Raw genomic sequence first — 17,509 nt, 5'->3', positions numbered from 1 at the left:
ATTACATTAGCATGGCCCAAGCAGTCTGCCTACACTGTTATGTCTTCAGAGAGATGGACTTTTACTTATTTATATGCCACTATTGTATCTGTATAGTTGTGTATAGATCAGATTCAAGATTTATTTCTTATTTTTGTGACCCTGAAAGTCATAGCATTTGCAGGGCTGTACGTAGTCTGCAGTGCTTACGTCTGCCGTCTATGTAATGATGTGCTCTTTATACACATTACCTATACTGGGGTATATTCAATAACTGTCGGAAGCTGCCGTCTTGTCGGAAAGACGGCAGCTTACGACAGTTTTAGGTCGGAAAGGGGTTCCGACCAATTCATTAAGGCCCCATTTATTCCGACAAGTCGGGAAACCCAACTTGTCGGAATGCTAACGGAATGCACGCTGATCGGCGGCAGTCGGATTTGGCCGCTCTTTTGAATAGGGGGTTGTCGGGTCCATTTCGACAACTGCATGTCGGAATGGATCCGACTCTTATTGAATATACCCCTATGTCGTCGTTTATCACAATGACAAACATCACTCCTGTAATTACTCTACGGCTTGATAGAATTCCGATAAGTTGCTGTGCACGATTTGGTTTTGTTGTACATTTCTTAGTGCTGATGCTGCTATTTGCTGTCTTTTTAATAAGCTGCGGAAATGAGTCAGTGATTAAATGCTCTGTTGGTACAGTCTGCTACAAAAGTGTGTCTGCAGCACCCTGACAAGCAGCGACTGATGCTCTCATCTCACCAGCTGGAATTATTCCTTATGGGATGAATCAGGGCTGTCCTGTCCTTGTGACTTTCCCTGTCTGACGCAATATGCAGATGAAAAACATTGCAGGACGTCATGAACCTTTAAATCATTTACGTTTCTTTTTTCTTTACCATATAAATCATGTATCTCAAGACCTTTTTTCTGTGTCCTCTGCCAGAAATGTTTTCAAAATCGCAACCATATTGTAACTTCTATCCATCAGCTGTTTTGTTTTGTTTTGTTTTTTTAACACCGTTCCTACTAAGAGTTCACCCAGACAGCTTCTTCCAGCTCTGTTGTCACCAGGATCACAGTGTGACAAGGTCTCTCTATTAGAGCATTGTCTATATATGTAGTATTATGTAGTTCTGTCAGTAAGCAAGGTATTGGTGCATTTGAAAATGTCAGGCTCACCTGTGCCATAATATATAACACTGTTAGTTTCATGCTTCAGCGTCTTAACTAATTTAACTCTATGAAGTTTTCTCCACCTAACTGAGTTGGATATAAAAGTCCCCTAGTTTTTACAGGTTTTTAAGGATCTTTATATGGCCATCTTGGATACACTTCACCACAAGTTTTTGTGATCAAATCTACCGGTTGTTCAGTAAAAGTGTCACATGGAGGTAGCTGTGTGACCATTGGTGTATACTAATTGTAATTCCATCATTTGGTCTCGATATTTGTGGAGAACTGCCCCTGATGAAATCATAATGACGAAACGCGTAGGGTTTGTCAGCTATGAGATAGTAATCCAAATCGTGAAGATTTTTCCCTTTATGAGCTTACACCTTGCTAAGGTGAGGGAGGATCTAATTTGCCATCAAAATGTTCTGGAGAGCTCTCATTGATATATAGCAATTTTATTTCTGTACAACATTTTTTAATGTGTATGTTACAAACTCTGTCAATAAACAATAATTGGTACTAATTGGCCCTTGTGGCCTTCTGTTTGGGTGATTTTTCTGGTGAGGGGAAATCTGTTCTAGGATCCCAGGAGAATAAACTGTGCAAAGATTACTTCAATCTACAGTCTGCACCAATTGGGTCCATTATTTTGGAACATTTAAAGATTTAATATCCAATGAATATAGCGCACTTGGGAATTTTTGTTTTTTCTATGTGTATTTGAGGTCTTACAACAGAGATCTCTCCCACAGTGCTGCTTTCATCTGTGCGCAAGACAAGGATATTGTTGTGTGTTAGTAAGTTTGTTTTTAGTCCCAGAAATACAAAATAATTTTAGGTCCATTTTAAAAATAAGATTTCACTTACCGGTAAATCTATTTCTCGTAGTCCGTAGTGGATGCTGGGGACTCCGAAAGGACCATGGGGATAGACGGGCTCCGCAGTAGACATGGGCACTTTAAGAAAGAATTTAGGTTCTGGTGTGCACTGGCTCCTCCCTCTATGTCCCTCCTCCAGACCTCAGTTAGAGAAACTGTGCCCAGAAGAGCTGACAGTACAAGGAAAGGATTTTGGAAATCCAGGGCAAGATTCATACCAGCCACACCAACCATACCGTATAACATGTGAAAACAACCAGTTAACAGTATGACAAACGACGGAGCATCAGGTCAAACCCTGATGCAACCATAACATAACCCTTATTGAAGCAATAACTGTATACAAGCATTGCAGAAGAAGTCCGCACTTGGTACGGGCGCCCAGCATCCACTACGGACTACGAGAAATAGATTTACCGGTAAGTAAAATCTTATTTTTTCTAACGTCCTAGTGGATGCTGGGGACTCCGTAAGGACCATGGGGATTATACCAAAGCTCCCAAACGGGCGGGAGAGTGCGGATGACTCTACAGCACCGATTGAGCAAACACAAGGTCCTCCTCAGCCAGGGTATCAAACTTGTAGAACTTTGCAAAAGTGTTTGAACCTGACCAAGTAGCCGCTCGGCAAAGTTGTAATGCCGAGACCCCTCGGGCAGCCGCCCAAGAAGAGCCCACCTTCCTAGTGGAATGGGCCTTAACTGATTTTGGCAGCGGCAATCCAGCCGCAGAATGAGCCTGCTGAATCGTGTTACAGATCCAGCGAGCAATAGTTTGCTTTGAAGCAGGAGCCCCAAGCTTGTTGGATGCATACAGGATAAACAACGACTCTGTTTTCCTGACCCTAGCCGTTCTGGCTACATAAACTTTCAAAGCCCTGACCACATCAAGCAACTTGGAATCCTCCAAGTCACGAGTAGCCACAGGCACCACAATAGGTTGGATTATATGAAAAGATGAAACCACTTTCGGCAGAAATTGTGGACGGGTCCGCAATTCTGCTCTATCCAAATGAAAAACCAGTTAGGGGCTTTAATGTGACAAAGCCGCCAACTCTGACACACGCCTAGCCGAAGCCAAGGCTAATAGCATGACCACCTTCCACATGAGATATTTCAACTCCACCGTTTTAAGTGGTTCAAACCAGTGGGATTTCAGGAAACTTAACACCACGTTAAGATCCCAAGGTGCCACTGGAGGCACAAAAGGAGGCTGAATATGCAGAACTCCCTTTACAAACGTCTGAACTTCAGGTAGAGAAGCCAACTCCTTTTGAAAGAAAATGGATAGGGCCGAAATCTGGACCTTAATGGAACCCAATTTTAGGCCCAAATTCACTCCGGACTGTAGGAAGTGAAGGAAACGGCCCAGCTGGAATTCCTCCGTAGGAGCATTCCTGGCCTCACACCAAGCAACATATTTTCGCCATATACGGTGATAATGTTGAGCTGTCACGTCCTTCCTAGCCTTTATCAGCGTAGGAATGACCTCATCCGGAATGCCTTTCTCTGCTAGGATCCGGCGTTAAACCGCCATGCCGTCAAACGCAGCCGCGGTAAGTCTTGGACCAGACAGGGCCCCTGTTACAACAAGTCCTGTCTTAAAGGAAGAGGCCACGGGTCCTCTGTGAGCATTTCTTGCAGATCTGGATACCAAGTCCTTCGTGGCCAATCTGGAACAATGAGGATTGTTCTCACTTCTCTTTTTCTTATTATCCTCTGCACCTTGGGTATGAGAGGAAGAGGAGGAAATATATAGACCGACTGGAACACCCACGGTGTCACCAGGGCGTCCACAGCTATCGCCTGAGGGTCTCTTGACCTGGCGCAATACCTTTGTAGCTTTTTGTTGAGATGGGATGCCATCATGTCCACCTGTGGCAGTTCCCACCGACTTGTAATCTGTGCGAAGACTTCCTGATGAAGTCCCCACTCTCCCGGGTGGAGGTCGTGTCTGCTGAGGAAGTCTGCTTCCCAGTTGTCCACTCCCGGGATGAACACTGCTGACAGTGCGCTTATGTGATTCTCCGCCCAGCGAAGAATTCTGGTGGCTTCCGCCATCGCCACCCTGCTCCTTGTGCCGCCTTGTCGGTTTACATGAGCCTCTGCGGTGATGTTGTCTGACTGAATCAGAACCGGTTGGTCGCGAAGCAGGGTCTCCGCTTGACGTAGGGCATTGTATATGGCCCTTAGTTCCAGGATGTTGATGTGAAGGCAAGTCTCTTGACTTGACCACAGACCTTGGAAATTTCTTCCCTGTGTGACTGCTCCCCAACCTCGGAGGCTTGCGTCCGTGGTCACCAGGACCCAGTCCTGAATGCCGAATCTGCGGCCCTCGAGAAGGTGAGCGCTCTGCAGCCACCACAGGAGTGACACCCTGGCCCTGGGGGATAGGGTGATTAACTGATGCATCTGAAGACGTGATCCAGACCACTTGTCCAGTAAGTCCCATTGAAAGGTCCTCGCACGGAACCTGCCGAAGGGAATGGCCTCGTATGATGCCACCATCTTTCCCAGGACTCGGGTGCAGTGATGTACTGACACCTGTTTTGGTTTTAATAGGTTCCTGACCAGTGTCATGAGTTCCTGAGCTTTCTCTATCGGGAGATCAACCTTTTTCTGGTCTGTGTCTAGAATCATGCCCAGGAAAGGCAGACGAGTCGTAGGAACCAACTGCGACTTTGAAATATTCAGAATCCAGCCATGTTGCCGCAACACTTCCAGAGAAAGTGCGACGCTGTTCAGCAACTGCTCTCTTGATCTCGCTTTTATGAGGAGATCGTCCAAGTACGGGATAATGGTGACCCCTTGCTTCCGCAGGAGTACCATCATTTCCGCCATTACCTTGGTAAATATTCTCGGTGCCGTGGAGAGACCAAACGGCAACGTCTGAAATTGGTAATGACAATCCTGTACCACAAATCTGAGGTACGCCTGATGAGGTGGATAAATGGGGACATGAAGGTATGCATCCTTTCTGTCCAGAGACACCATAAAATCCCCCCCTTCCAGGCTTGCGATGACCGCTCTCAGCGATTCCATCTTGAACTTGAACCTTTTCAGGTATATGTTCAGGGATTTTAAATTCAATATGGGTCTGATCGAATTGTCCGGTTTCAGGACTACAAACATGGTCGAATAATAACCCCTTCCCTGTTGAAGGAGGGGAACCTTGACCACCACCTGTTGAAGATACAATTTGTGAATTGCAGTTAACACTATTTCCCTCTCGTGGGGGGAAGCTGGTAGGGCAGATTTGAGGTATCGTGAGGGGGCATCTCTTCGAATTCCAGCTTGTATCCCTGAGACACAATTTCTATCGCCCAGGGATCCACCTGGGAGTGAACCCACTTGTGGCTGAAATTTCGAAGACGTGCCCCCACCGGGCCTAGCTCCGCCTGTGGAGCCCAAGCGTCATGCAGTGGATTTTGTAGAGGCCGGGGAGTACTTCTGTTCCTGGGAACTAGCTGTGTTGTGCAGCTTCTTACCTCTGCCCCTGGCAAGAAAGGACGCACCTCGGACTTTCTTGTTTCTTTGTGATCGAAAGGACTGCATTTGATAATACGGTGCTCTCTTAGGCTGTGAGGGAATAAAAGGCAAAAAATTTGACTTTCCAGCTGTAGCTGTGGAGACCAGGTCCGAGAGACCCTACCCAAACAATTCCTCACCCTTGTAAGGTAAAACCTCCATATGCCTTTTTGAGTCGGCATCACCTGTCCATTGCCGAGTCCACAGGACCCTTCTGGCAGAAATCGACATAGCATTTATTCTAGAACCCAGTAGACTAATGTCTCTTTGAGCATCTCTCATATATAGGACAGCGTCTTTAATATGCCCCAGGGTCAACAATACAGTATCCTTGTCTAAGGTATCAATTTCCTCAGATAAGGTATCTGTCCATGCTGCTACAGCACTACACACCCAGGCCGACGTGATTGCCGGCCTCAGTAAGGTACCTGAATGTGTATAAATGGACTTCAGGGTAACCTCCTGTTTGCGATCCGCAGCATCTCTGAGGGTAGCCGTATCCTGTGACGGCAGGGCTATCTTCTTGGATAAGCGTGTTAAAGCTTTGTCCACCCTAGGTGAGGATTCCCAGCGTAACCTGTCCGTTGGCGGGAAAGGATACGCCATAAGAATCCTTTTGGAAATCTGCAGTTTTTTATCTGGAGATTCCCAAGCCTTTTCACATAACTCATTTAGCTCGTGTGAGGGGGAAAGGTTACCTCCGGCTTCTTTTCCCCATACATATGCACCCTCTTGTCAGGGACTGGGGTTTCCTATGTGATGTGCAACACATCCTTAATTGCTATAATCATATAACGGATGGATTTAGCCAATTTTGGCTGTAACTTTACGTCATCGTAATCGACACTGGAGTCAGAATCCATGTTGGTATCTGTGTCAACAGTTTGGGATAGCGGGCGCTTCTGAGACCCTGACGGCCTCTGCGACATAGGATCAGGCACGGGTTGGGACCCTGACTGTCCCGAGGCTTCAGCTTTTTCTAACTTTTTATGCAAGGAATTAACATTATCATTTAAAACCTTCCACATATCCATCCAATCAGGTGTCGGCGCCGTCGGCGGAGACACCACATTCATTTGCTCCCGCTCTGCTTCCACATAGCCTTCCTCATCAGACATGTCGACACAAGCGTACCGACACACCACACACACAGGGAATGCTCTCTCTGAAGACAGTTCCCCCACAAGGCCCTTTGGAGAGACAGAGAGAGAGTATGCCAGCACACACCACAGCGCTATAAACCCAGGAATAACACAGTAACTTAATGTTAACCCAGTAGCTGCTGTTTATATTGCTTTTTGCGCCTAATTATGTGCCCCCCTCTTTTTTTACCCTCTTCTACTGTGTATCTGCAGGGGAGAGCCTGGGGAGCTTCCTCTCAGCGGAGCTGTGGAGAAAAAATGGCGCTGGTGAGTGCTGAGGAAGAAGCCCCGCCCCCTCGGCGGCGGGCTTCTGTCCCGCTTAAATATGCAATTTTTTGGCGGGGGCTCATACATATATACAGTGCCCAGCTGTATATATGCTTAACTTTGCCAAAAGAGGTCCCAAATGCTGCCCAGGGCGCGCCCCCCCCGCACCCTGCACCCTTACAGTGACCGGAGTATGTGTAGGTGTGTGGAGCAATGGCGCACAGCTGCAGTGCTGTGCATTACCTCAGTGAAGAACACGGAGTCTTCTGCCGCCTGTGAAGTCTTCTTTGCTTCTCATACTCACCCGGCTTCTGTCTTCCAGCTCTGCGAGGGGGACGGCGGCGCGGCTCCGGGACCGGACGGCGAGGGGGACGGCGGCGCGGCTCTGGGATCGGACGACGAGGGTGAGATCCTGTGTACGATCCCTCTGGAGCTAATGGTGTCCAGTAGCCTAAGAAGCAGGACCTAGCTTCAGAGAGTAGGGCTGCTTCTCTCCCCTCAGTCCCACGATGCAGGGAGTCTGTTGCCAGCAGAACTCCCTGAAAATAAAAAACCTAACAAAATACTTTCTCTCAGCAAACTCAGGAGAGCTCACTGAAAAGCACCCAGCTCGTCTGGGCACAGTATCAAACTGAGGTCTGGAGGAGGGGCATAGAGGGAGGAGCCAGTGCACACCAGAACCTAAATTCTTTCTTAAAGTGCCCATGTCTCCTGCGGAGCCCGTCTATCCCCATGGTCCTTACGGAGTCCCCAGCATCCACTAGGACGTTAGAGAAAATCAAAGAACACTTCGACCTTTAATAAATAAACCTCTTAGCGCGGTTCTGGCTTCTAGGCGCGTTAACACACAGTAGCTGATTTCCACGTGCAACCTTTGGAGATGCGAGCAGAAATCAGCTACAATAACTGCCCAGAAAAAGTACCGCACAAGTCTAACTGAACCTGCCTTTTGGTGATCACGGCTTTGTGCATACAAAGCTACCAATCTGCAACTTTAATTCACTTTGTGTTCGGTTTCTGGTTATCAAAACTTTATATTTTGACACCGTAGTTGTACTTACCTTTTTTCATTGCCATAAGACTTCTGTGCAACTTTAGCATGGAGGATGAGTACGGTCTGATCACCCCGCTCTTTTAAATAATTCCGCATTGCTTCCCTAAAAACAAATAAAAATACATTAGAAGCTATCATTGGTACAGATGAATTTCATGCATAGGTGAAGTTTTGTTGACCACTTGTGGGAGACTTTACTTTATTATCTGTGGTTGAGCAGCATAACACCATTGTGTACAAGTTTAGTAGATGCAAATCTGCACATCTTTGCTGTGGTTTCTACAACCACCACCTCTGAGCTGCTCAAGATAAACCAGGATGCTCACTGCTCTTCTTCCACACAGCTCTGTGGCTCCGAAAGTTCTCACCCTGTCACAGCGACTACCGCAAAGTACCTGGTGATTCCAACCCGCTGACAAGCCAGGCTTGTAATGCCATGGCTACCAGTTATTTATGGAGGAGGAAATCGTGATAGCAACAACTGTTAACAGGGTCACAAACTACATACAAGACAATAGCATACTGGACAAAAAAAATAATAATGTCAAAGTATGTCAAATATATCCTACTAAACTACGTGTTTTGGAAACCACAGGCTTTGAGTCTCCGGCAGCAGATAAAAATGAGAGGCGACAGGTCCCTTTTAGCCCTATTTCGCAGATAAAAGGTGTGAACACAATAAAAAAAATAAAAAAAAGGAAGCACAAAACTAGTAAACGCTAAGGTCTAGCAAAGCTGCAAAAACAAATTTGAATAGTCTACCATGACAGTCTCACAATGGACAATGCCGTAGATACAGACCTATTACAAACTGGGACTCTTTTGCAGACCTAAATAAATTAAGGTAAACACTTAGGGGTATATGTACTAAATTGCGTGTTTTAGTAAGTGGAGATGTTGCCCATAGCAATCAGATTCTAGCTATTATCTTTAGAAGGTGCTAGATAAATAAGTAGAATCTGATTGGTTGCTACGGGCAACAGCTCTACCTCTAAAACCTTCCACTTTAGTAAGTATACCCCTTAAACTGCTGACGGTACAGGGTTACATTAAAGCCAAAAGCCAGCAACTTGATGTGTATGGATTATTTGGAGGAACTGCTGCATAATACTAGGGAGCAAAAACATTAACAAACACGTATAAAAAAAATAAGGAACTAATTAAAAATATTTATACGATACTATGCCCTCTGCACTGTTGAACCTGGCATAGCTTTCACAATAACCATAATAGGAAATGGCAACCAAATACACACAACTAAAACAAAACCATTTTATATAGCATTTTGGGAAGTATTTTTTTCCTTTGTACAGGGCATCTTCCCCATCTGTTCCTGTTAAATTAAGAGATGTGCTGTGGGCAGTGCAATCTATATGAAGATGGCAGTCTGTATACATAGTGACTTGATTATAAAACAAAAACAATAGAGTCAATATATTGACGTAACACACAAATACCATGATGTGACCCAAATCATAGAACCCTCCACCAATATGAAATGGAGGAGGTGACTCGCATGTGAAGGCTACATACTGTATCACCTACAGGACCACATATAATATAATGCGTGTCAGCTATACAGAAAGTACAGGCACACAGACTTTCAGTATCACTGTGAGCAGCAGATGCTATCACATGGGCACATGAGAGCAGCACCTGGCAAGACGCACAAGCAGGATAAGAGCTGTATATGAAATAAGCAGCGTCTCATCATGTGACAAATAAGAACACTCAATACATCTTATACTGCAACCCGTACAGCCATCTTCACCTCTACCAACCTATGACTACACTTCCTGACTTCTCAATGCCATCCCAGCAACTCTGGATTATGGTCATTAGGACGACCCCTATTGGTCGACATGGTCACTAGGTTGACATGGTCATTAGGTCGACATGAGTTTTTCACTTTTCTTTTTCCCATTTTTTTAACTTTTTCATACTTCACAATCCACCTGGACTACGATTGGGAATAGTAACCTGTGCCGAGCGCAGCGGAGGAAGCACCTTGCCCGAAGCATGGCGAGCAAAATGAGCCATGCGAGGGGACATGGTGCACTAATTGGGCTTCCCGGTCACTGTACGGAGAAAACAACACCAAGAAAAAGTAAAAAAAAAAAAACACCTCATGTCGACCTAATGACCTAAACCCGCTACTCTATACTTAACACACTACTTTAGTTTTTGTTTTTGTTTTTTAGCCAATATGTTATTTTGTTACTGTTTTAATTGTATCACCAGGCATATTTATTAATGTTCATTCTCTATATTAAAGAGACCAGCACTGCTGTGTTTTCTACATAGGATACCATCATATTTAAAGAGCCTATCGGAGTTTAACAGAATCAATGAAAACTATAACACTACCAGACTTATGAGGGAACTGAAAGTTTTTTGGGTGCATCTAAATATTTGTTATGCGAGTGCAGCTTGCTTCCATTACTCATCACATTTGACGTGACAAAATGTACAGTTTTAGCGGTGTAAAGCGGCTGCACTGATACGAAAAATTAATCGCGTTTGTGAAATGGCAATTTGGGCGCCCAAAAGCATAATTTTTAATGGATTTCTGCTCATCAGCTCAGGACGTTGCGAACAAAAATAAAGGGCTCTCACCTGACGGCATAACATTCGCATAGCTCCCGTCAGGCACCCCATTACATACAGCGCCCAAAAATACTTTAATTCCCTCTATAATCAGTTAAGTAGACAGAAGGGAGCCATACGGAAAATAAAAATGTAGTTTGTAAATAAACTGCAGGTAGACATATCAATCTTAGGAGAGGGTGAAATCTTGGTTTAAATGAATCCTCCTGCTCTCGTCAAGCCAGACACAAGACATACAGTGATCTCTTATTTATTCAGATCCATAGGACTACTGCTGGTTATTAGGACCCCCCTATAGAATCAACATACACTTATTTTATGTATTGTAATGAAAGAGCACTTAGAAATAGCATAATAGAAGCCAATAATGGGAGTTCCTCCACATGTATACAGTGTTATGGAGATTCCAACAGCTTTGTAATAGGCTCATTACTCACTGCATGTAAGACTGTGTATTACACCCTCCAACCTCCTTTATGACATCAAAGAACCTAAATACATTTTAGGTTTACGGTGGCAGAACAGTAAACGTAATTCAGTGCACTGCACACTGGACATTGGGGCAGATGTATTAATCTTGGAGAAGGCCTAAAAAAAGTGATAAAGCGGTGGTAAGTGCAAGGTGATAACGCACCAGCCAATCAGCACATAACTGTCAATTTACATATTGGAGCTGATTGGCTGGCGCAATATGTGCTGATTGGCTGGTGCGTTATCACCGCTTTATCACTTCTTTATGCCTTCTCCAAGCTTAATACATCTGCCCCATTGTGTTTTGCAGGAAAACACCAGACCCATTGACTGTAGAGGTGCTGCAGAACTGGAATATCACCTAATAGTGGCCACCCCCACCTCAGAATGGCCTAGCTGTTGTAGTTACTGCAAATATAAAAATATGAAGTACGCACATGGGTGGGCCGACTAAAATGTAAGATTCACAGGCACAATCGTTGTTTGGCACCTGCACCTGTGACTTTACCAAGGTGTCAAGTTCGCTAAGTTTAACTTAAATGCACTTCAGTGGCCAACTAGGAAACTGTTTAAATGAGGCTTACCTTGTGAGACGTTTGGGTTGTGGCCGCTCCCCAAACTTCCTGTAAACAAAGAAAACATCCATTAAATGAGAAAAACATGAAGACACCCATGTGGCAGGTGATTCTGGCCTAATATTCATTTTAGCACAGTGGGCACACAGCCATGGAAACAATACTGGTAAAAATAGAGGAACATTAGAGGCAGCACTAGCTGGTAACGGATGCGGTTGGGGATACAGTACAGAAAATAGCAACAAGAACCTATGAAATTTATTAAAGAGGGGGAAAAAAACGTAAAGAAATAAATGTCACATACAGCACAGCAGTTCTACTGGGTGATGTAATCGCAATCACTACTGATTAATTTGACACACTGTTATTTGTAAACCTGAAATTACATAGGTTTGCATCACAGTGAACTCTCTCGGAATACTGACTGCATCCCAGTAACTATACTCTTTGATTAACCTTATAATGACTAGGGAACATTTGCGCCACTATACTGGCATGAAAACAAGGTTGTTAACTGGAAACCATTGTTTCCTACGTCACCATACAGACTGACACAACTACTCTCGTACGGGGGTGTTGTGGTATTCTGACTGCTGCCTACAATGCGTTTAACGCACGTTAACTACACTGAGATCAATGGACTGACCTCTAATGAGCTTCAGAATTAATGTTAATATCAAGAAATAACCACGTCAAGTGCATTTGACATGTGGTTTCACTTACATTGAAGTTTCTTTTTTAAATGCAAACCAAAATGCCAGTACACACACACGGGTTTCAGTATGTATGTTAGCGCATGACAGAACATTTTAGAGTTCAGTTAACGAAACAGAGTGAACATTTCAGTTACCAATGCACAGCCTTGTACCGAATATGTATAAAAGACAACAATTTGATCTGTTTATAGGATTTAAATGCACTGTATCTGAATTTAAAAAAAAAAAAATTTTTTTGCCAATTTGTTTTTAGCATTTGGGAATACATATAACACAGGTCTCGTCTCATCCCTCCTGCACGTCCCTTATTTATTATCAGATTTTTAGTGAGACACCTTGTGAAACCAGTAAGAGTACAATACACACAAACAGCGAGGATATCATTCCCAACTTATTTTTCACGTTGCGATTTGCCCATGTGTGTGCTCATCGTAATAGTTCTCTAATATAGAAATTAGTTAATCTAGATATTTTTTAGTAAAACAAAATTGCAATACATGTAAAATCTCTTTAGTCTAACATTTTATGTATTTTTTTTTTTTAATTGCAAAAGAAAATTGGGAGGACAGAGGTTAATTGAAGGAAACTGACAACCCACAGTAACCAGAAGCTCAGTACTGTCCACGAAACCAGACGGTGTCATTAGGTCCGAAACAGGAAACCAGCACCTAGAGTTATATCTGTCATCACTGCTGACTTCTCTCCCCTCCACCCACATTCTTCTCTTAAGGAGACCTCAATTTCAGCTTTTTTTTTTTTTTTTTATTCTTCAGGACCAGCAAATGCACTCACTTGATATACAATTAAACTACAATGCATAACAGTCTGTAAATATAAAACCTTCCATGAAAGACAGATTTTGAGCAGCCAAAGGCACAGCTACTGCTACTCTTGGTGTTATGAAGCAGCTAACAGTCATTCCAGTGTAAGTTGTGGTTAATGAGGAATTTCCTGCGTCAACTGAAAAATCTTTAGAAAGACCACCTACCTATTACAGAGGTTCTCAAACACGGCCCTCTAGGCAACCCAACACTCAAGGTATTAGGTATATCCATGGCTCAGCGTAGACGGTTAAATCAAATTAGTTGAGGTGCTAATTAAGTCACCTGTGGCAAAGCATGGAAAAACTTTAAACCTGGACCGTTGGAGTGCCTTGAGGACCGCCTTTGAAAACCTCTGACCTATAAGTTTCACATACAAGAATTTGTTTCTCCTCTCCATGCCTACAGAGTCTTCCTAGTAAATAGGGAATATTTCTCAAAAGGCGAGTATAGGTAAGGAATAGTTTTGGACCCGGATGGTCATACTCCAGTGCCAAAGTAGTAAATGGTATCATGCACATACATTATGGCAATAGCAGATTCTCTTCTAAAAAGCAAAAGAGAACTTCAAACACTCCTCCACCTGTACATATATTTATGAGTTGGGAAAAAATGAGGATGGCCATTTTTAGGCTCAGTAACCTAAAAACATGTCAACTCCATGGGGGGAATGTAATCGGGTGTGAGAATCAGAAAGTGAGGGATTTTGGGAGATTTACATGGCAAAATCATTTACCTGGTTTTGCCATGTAAATGATTGCCATTTTAAAACAGAAGAAAGCTCCCAAAACCTCTCACTTTCTGATTTTTACACCCTATTACATTCCCCCCATATCCGAGTTCAGAACCCATGCACGTCATGTGTTAAGTTTACTGATAATAGCAAAACAAGTCAGGTAATTCAATGCCTAACGTCAATTTATGGCCCTCTTGCAGGTGTCCAGCATTAATTCTGCAGTGCATGAAAGAGTGGGAACTGGTCCTGAACACCGTAAGAGTGGTAAATAAGACAGCTACAATAGTTGTACTAAGGAGAGTGTAGGAAGAGGATAGCGGCCATAAGAGGCTTTTGTAAGGTCTCACAGGCTTGAGATTAATAAAACTTATTATGAATTAAAAAAATGAAGCCATCAAGTACATTTCAGCATATAAAAATGTATTTAGCGCAATCTGGGGTACATTTTAATGTCTGTATTCTATTTTTTTGAGCACTAACAAAGTTGGTAAAACTACTTGCGACTAAGGTATATACAATTTGAATCTTAAAACAAAAATCCTGTCCCATCTCTGTAAAACACATCAACATACATGTCCAGCATGATAACACACATTCCTCTGCTATTTACACAAAAATAAGATTTTACTTACCGGTAAATCTATTTCTCGTAGTCCGTAGTGGATGCTGGGGACTCCATAAGGACCATGGGGAATAGACAGGCTCCGCAGGAGACAGGGCACTTTAAGAAAGAATTTGGATACTGGTGTGCTCTGGTTCCTCCCTCTATGTCCCTCCTCCAGACCTCAGTTAAGGAAACTGTGACCGGAAGAGCTGACAGTACAAGGAAAGGATTTTGGAATCCAGGGCAAGACTCATACCAGTCACACCAATCACACCGTATAACTCGTGATAAACTTACCCAGTTAACAGTATGAACAACAACGGAGCATCAGATCAACCCTGATGCAACCATAACATAACCCTTATTTAAGCAATAACTATATACAAGTATTGCAGAAGAAGTCCGCACTTGGGACGGGCGCCCAGCATCCACTACGGACTACGAGAAATAGATTTACCGGTAAGTAAAATCTTATTTTCTCTAACGTCCTAGTGGATGCTGGGGACTCCGTAAGGACCATGGGGATTATACCAAAGCTCCCAAACGGGCGGGAGAGTGCGGATGACTCTGCAGCACCGATTGAGCAAACACAAGGTCCTCCTCAGCCAGGGTATCAAACTTGTAGAACTTTGCAAAGGTGTTTGAACCTGACCAAGTAGCCGCTCGGCAAAGCTGTAATGCAGAGACCCCTCGGGCAGCCGCCCAAGAAGAGCCCACCTTCCTTGTGGAATGGGCCTTAACTGATTTAGGCAGCGGCAACCTAGCCGCAGAATGAGCCTGCTGAATCGTGTTACAGATCCAGCGAGCAATAGTTTGCTTTGAAGCAGGCGCCCCAAGCTTGTTGGAAGCATACAGGATAAACAAAGATTCTGTATTCCTGACCTTAGCCGTTCTGGCTACATAAACCTTCAAAGCCCCGACTACATCCAGTGACTCGGAATCCTTCAAGTCAGTAATAGCCACAGGCACCACAATAGGTTGGTTTATATGAAAGGATGAAACCACTTTCGGCAGAAATTGTGGGCGGGTCCGCAATTCTGCTCTATCCGCATGGAAAACCAGATAAGGGCTTTTATGTGACAAAGCCGCCAATTCTGACACACGCCTAGCCGAAGCCAAGGCTAATAGCATGACCACCTTCCACGTGAGATATTTCAACTCCACCATTTTGAGTGGTTCAAACCAGTGTGATTTCAGGAAACTCAACACCACGTTAAGATCCCAAGGTGCCACTGGAGGCACAAAAGGGGGCTGAATATACAGTACTCTCTTTACAAACGTCTGAACTTCAGGCAGAGAAGCCAGTTCTTTTTGAAAGAAAATGGATAAGGCCGAAATCTGAACCCAATTTAAGGCCCAAAGTCACTCCCGACTGTAGGAAGTGAAGGAAAAGGCCCAGCTGGAATTCCTCCGTAGGGGCATTCCTGGCCTCACACCAAGCCACATATTTTCGCCATAATTACGGTGATAATGTTGAGCCGTCACATCCTTCCTAGCCTCCATCAGCGTAGGAATGACCTCATCCGGAACGCCTTTTTCTGCTAGGATCCGGTGTTCAACCGCCATGCCGTCATACGCAGCCGCGGTAAGTCTTGGAACAGACAGGGCCCCTGTTGCACAAGTCCTGTCCTAGAGGCAGAGGCCACGGGTCCTCTGTGAGCATTTCTTGCAGATCTGGATACCAAGTCCTTCTTGGCCAATCCGGAACAAAGAGTATTGTTCTCACTTCTCTTTACCTTATGATTCTCAGCACCTTGGGTATGAGAGGAAGAGGAGGAAATACATAAACCGACGGGAACACCCACGGTGTCACCAGAGCGTCCACAGCTATCGCCTGAGGGTCTCTTGACCTGGCGCAATATCTCTGCAGTTTTTTGTTGAGGCGGGATGCCATCATCCACCTGTGGCAGTTCCCACCGACTTGCAATCTGCATGAAAACTCTGATGAAGTCACCACTCTCCCGGGTGGAGGTCGTGCCTGCTGAGGAAGTCTGCTTCCCAGTTGTCCACTCCCGGAATGAACACTGCTGACAGTGCGCTTACGTGATTCTCCGCCCAGTGAAGAATTCTGGTGGCTTCTACCATCGCCACTGCGGTGATATTGTCTGACAATCAGAACCGGTTGCTCGCGAAGCAGGGACTCCGCTTGACGTAGGGCGTTGTATATGGCCCTTAGTTCCAGGATGTTGATGTGAAGGCAAGTCTCCTGACTTTACCACAGCCCTTGGAAATTTCTTCCCTATGTGACTGCCCCCCACCCTCGGAGGCTTGCATCCGTAGTCACCAGGACCCAGTCCTGAATGCCGAATCTGCGACCTTCGAGAAGGTGAGCACTCTGCAGCCACCACAGGAGAGACACCCTGGCCCTGGGGGATAGGGTGATTAACCGATGCATCTGAAGATGTGATCTGGACCACTTGTCCAGTAAGTCCCCTTGGAAGGTCCTCGCATGGAACCTGCCGAAGGGAATGGCCTCGTATGATGCCACCATCCTTCCCAGGACTCGAGTGCAGTGATGCACTGACACCTGTTTTGGTTTCAATAGATTCCTGACCAGTGTCACGAGCTCCTCAGCTCTCTCTATCGGGAGATAAACCCTTTTCTGGTCTGTGTCTAGGATCATGCCTAGGAGAGGCAGATGAGCTGTAGGAACCAATTGCGACTTTGGAATATATATAGAATCCAGCCGTGTTGCCGTTACACTTCCAGAAAAAGTGATACGCTGTTCAGCCACTGCTCTCTTGATCTCGCTTTTTTGAGGAGATCGTCCAAGTACGTGATAATAGTGACACCTTGCTTCCGCAGGAGCACCATCATTTCCGCCATTACCTTGGTGAATATTCTCGGGGCCGTGGAGAGACCAAACGGCAACGTCTGAAATTGGTAATCTTTTGTGCAATAAATTCACCTTAGCACTTAATTACACATATCCAAACAGGTGTCGGCGTTGT

The 17,509-nt window shown here is 44.7% G+C and overlaps 1 protein-coding gene across 3 annotated transcripts in view; it reads right to left on the bottom strand.

The window, feature by feature from the left end:
* Nucleotides 1-17,509, bottom strand: part of RBPJ (recombination signal binding protein for immunoglobulin kappa J region) — a 258,611-nt gene that overhangs the window by 90,320 nt on the left and 150,782 nt on the right. For all 3 annotated transcript variants that reach the window (XM_063922124.1, XM_063922134.1, XM_063922145.1), the window contains exons 2-3: nt 11,691-11,729; nt 8,036-8,131 (exon numbers count right to left, since the gene is read on the bottom strand). In XM_063922124.1, coding sequence (XP_063778194.1) covers nt 8,036-8,131; nt 11,691-11,729 — 135 coding nt within the window. The remainder of the gene's footprint in view (nt 1-8,035; nt 8,132-11,690; nt 11,730-17,509) is intronic.

The sequence above is a fragment of the Pseudophryne corroboree genome, chromosome 1 (genome assembly GCF_028390025.1).
Source record: "Pseudophryne corroboree isolate aPseCor3 chromosome 1, aPseCor3.hap2, whole genome shotgun sequence".
Lineage (NCBI taxonomy): Eukaryota > Metazoa > Chordata > Amphibia > Anura > Myobatrachidae > Pseudophryne > Pseudophryne corroboree.
The sequence above is the reverse complement of the archived record's forward strand: the minus strand, read 5'-3'. Positions and strand labels throughout refer to the sequence as shown.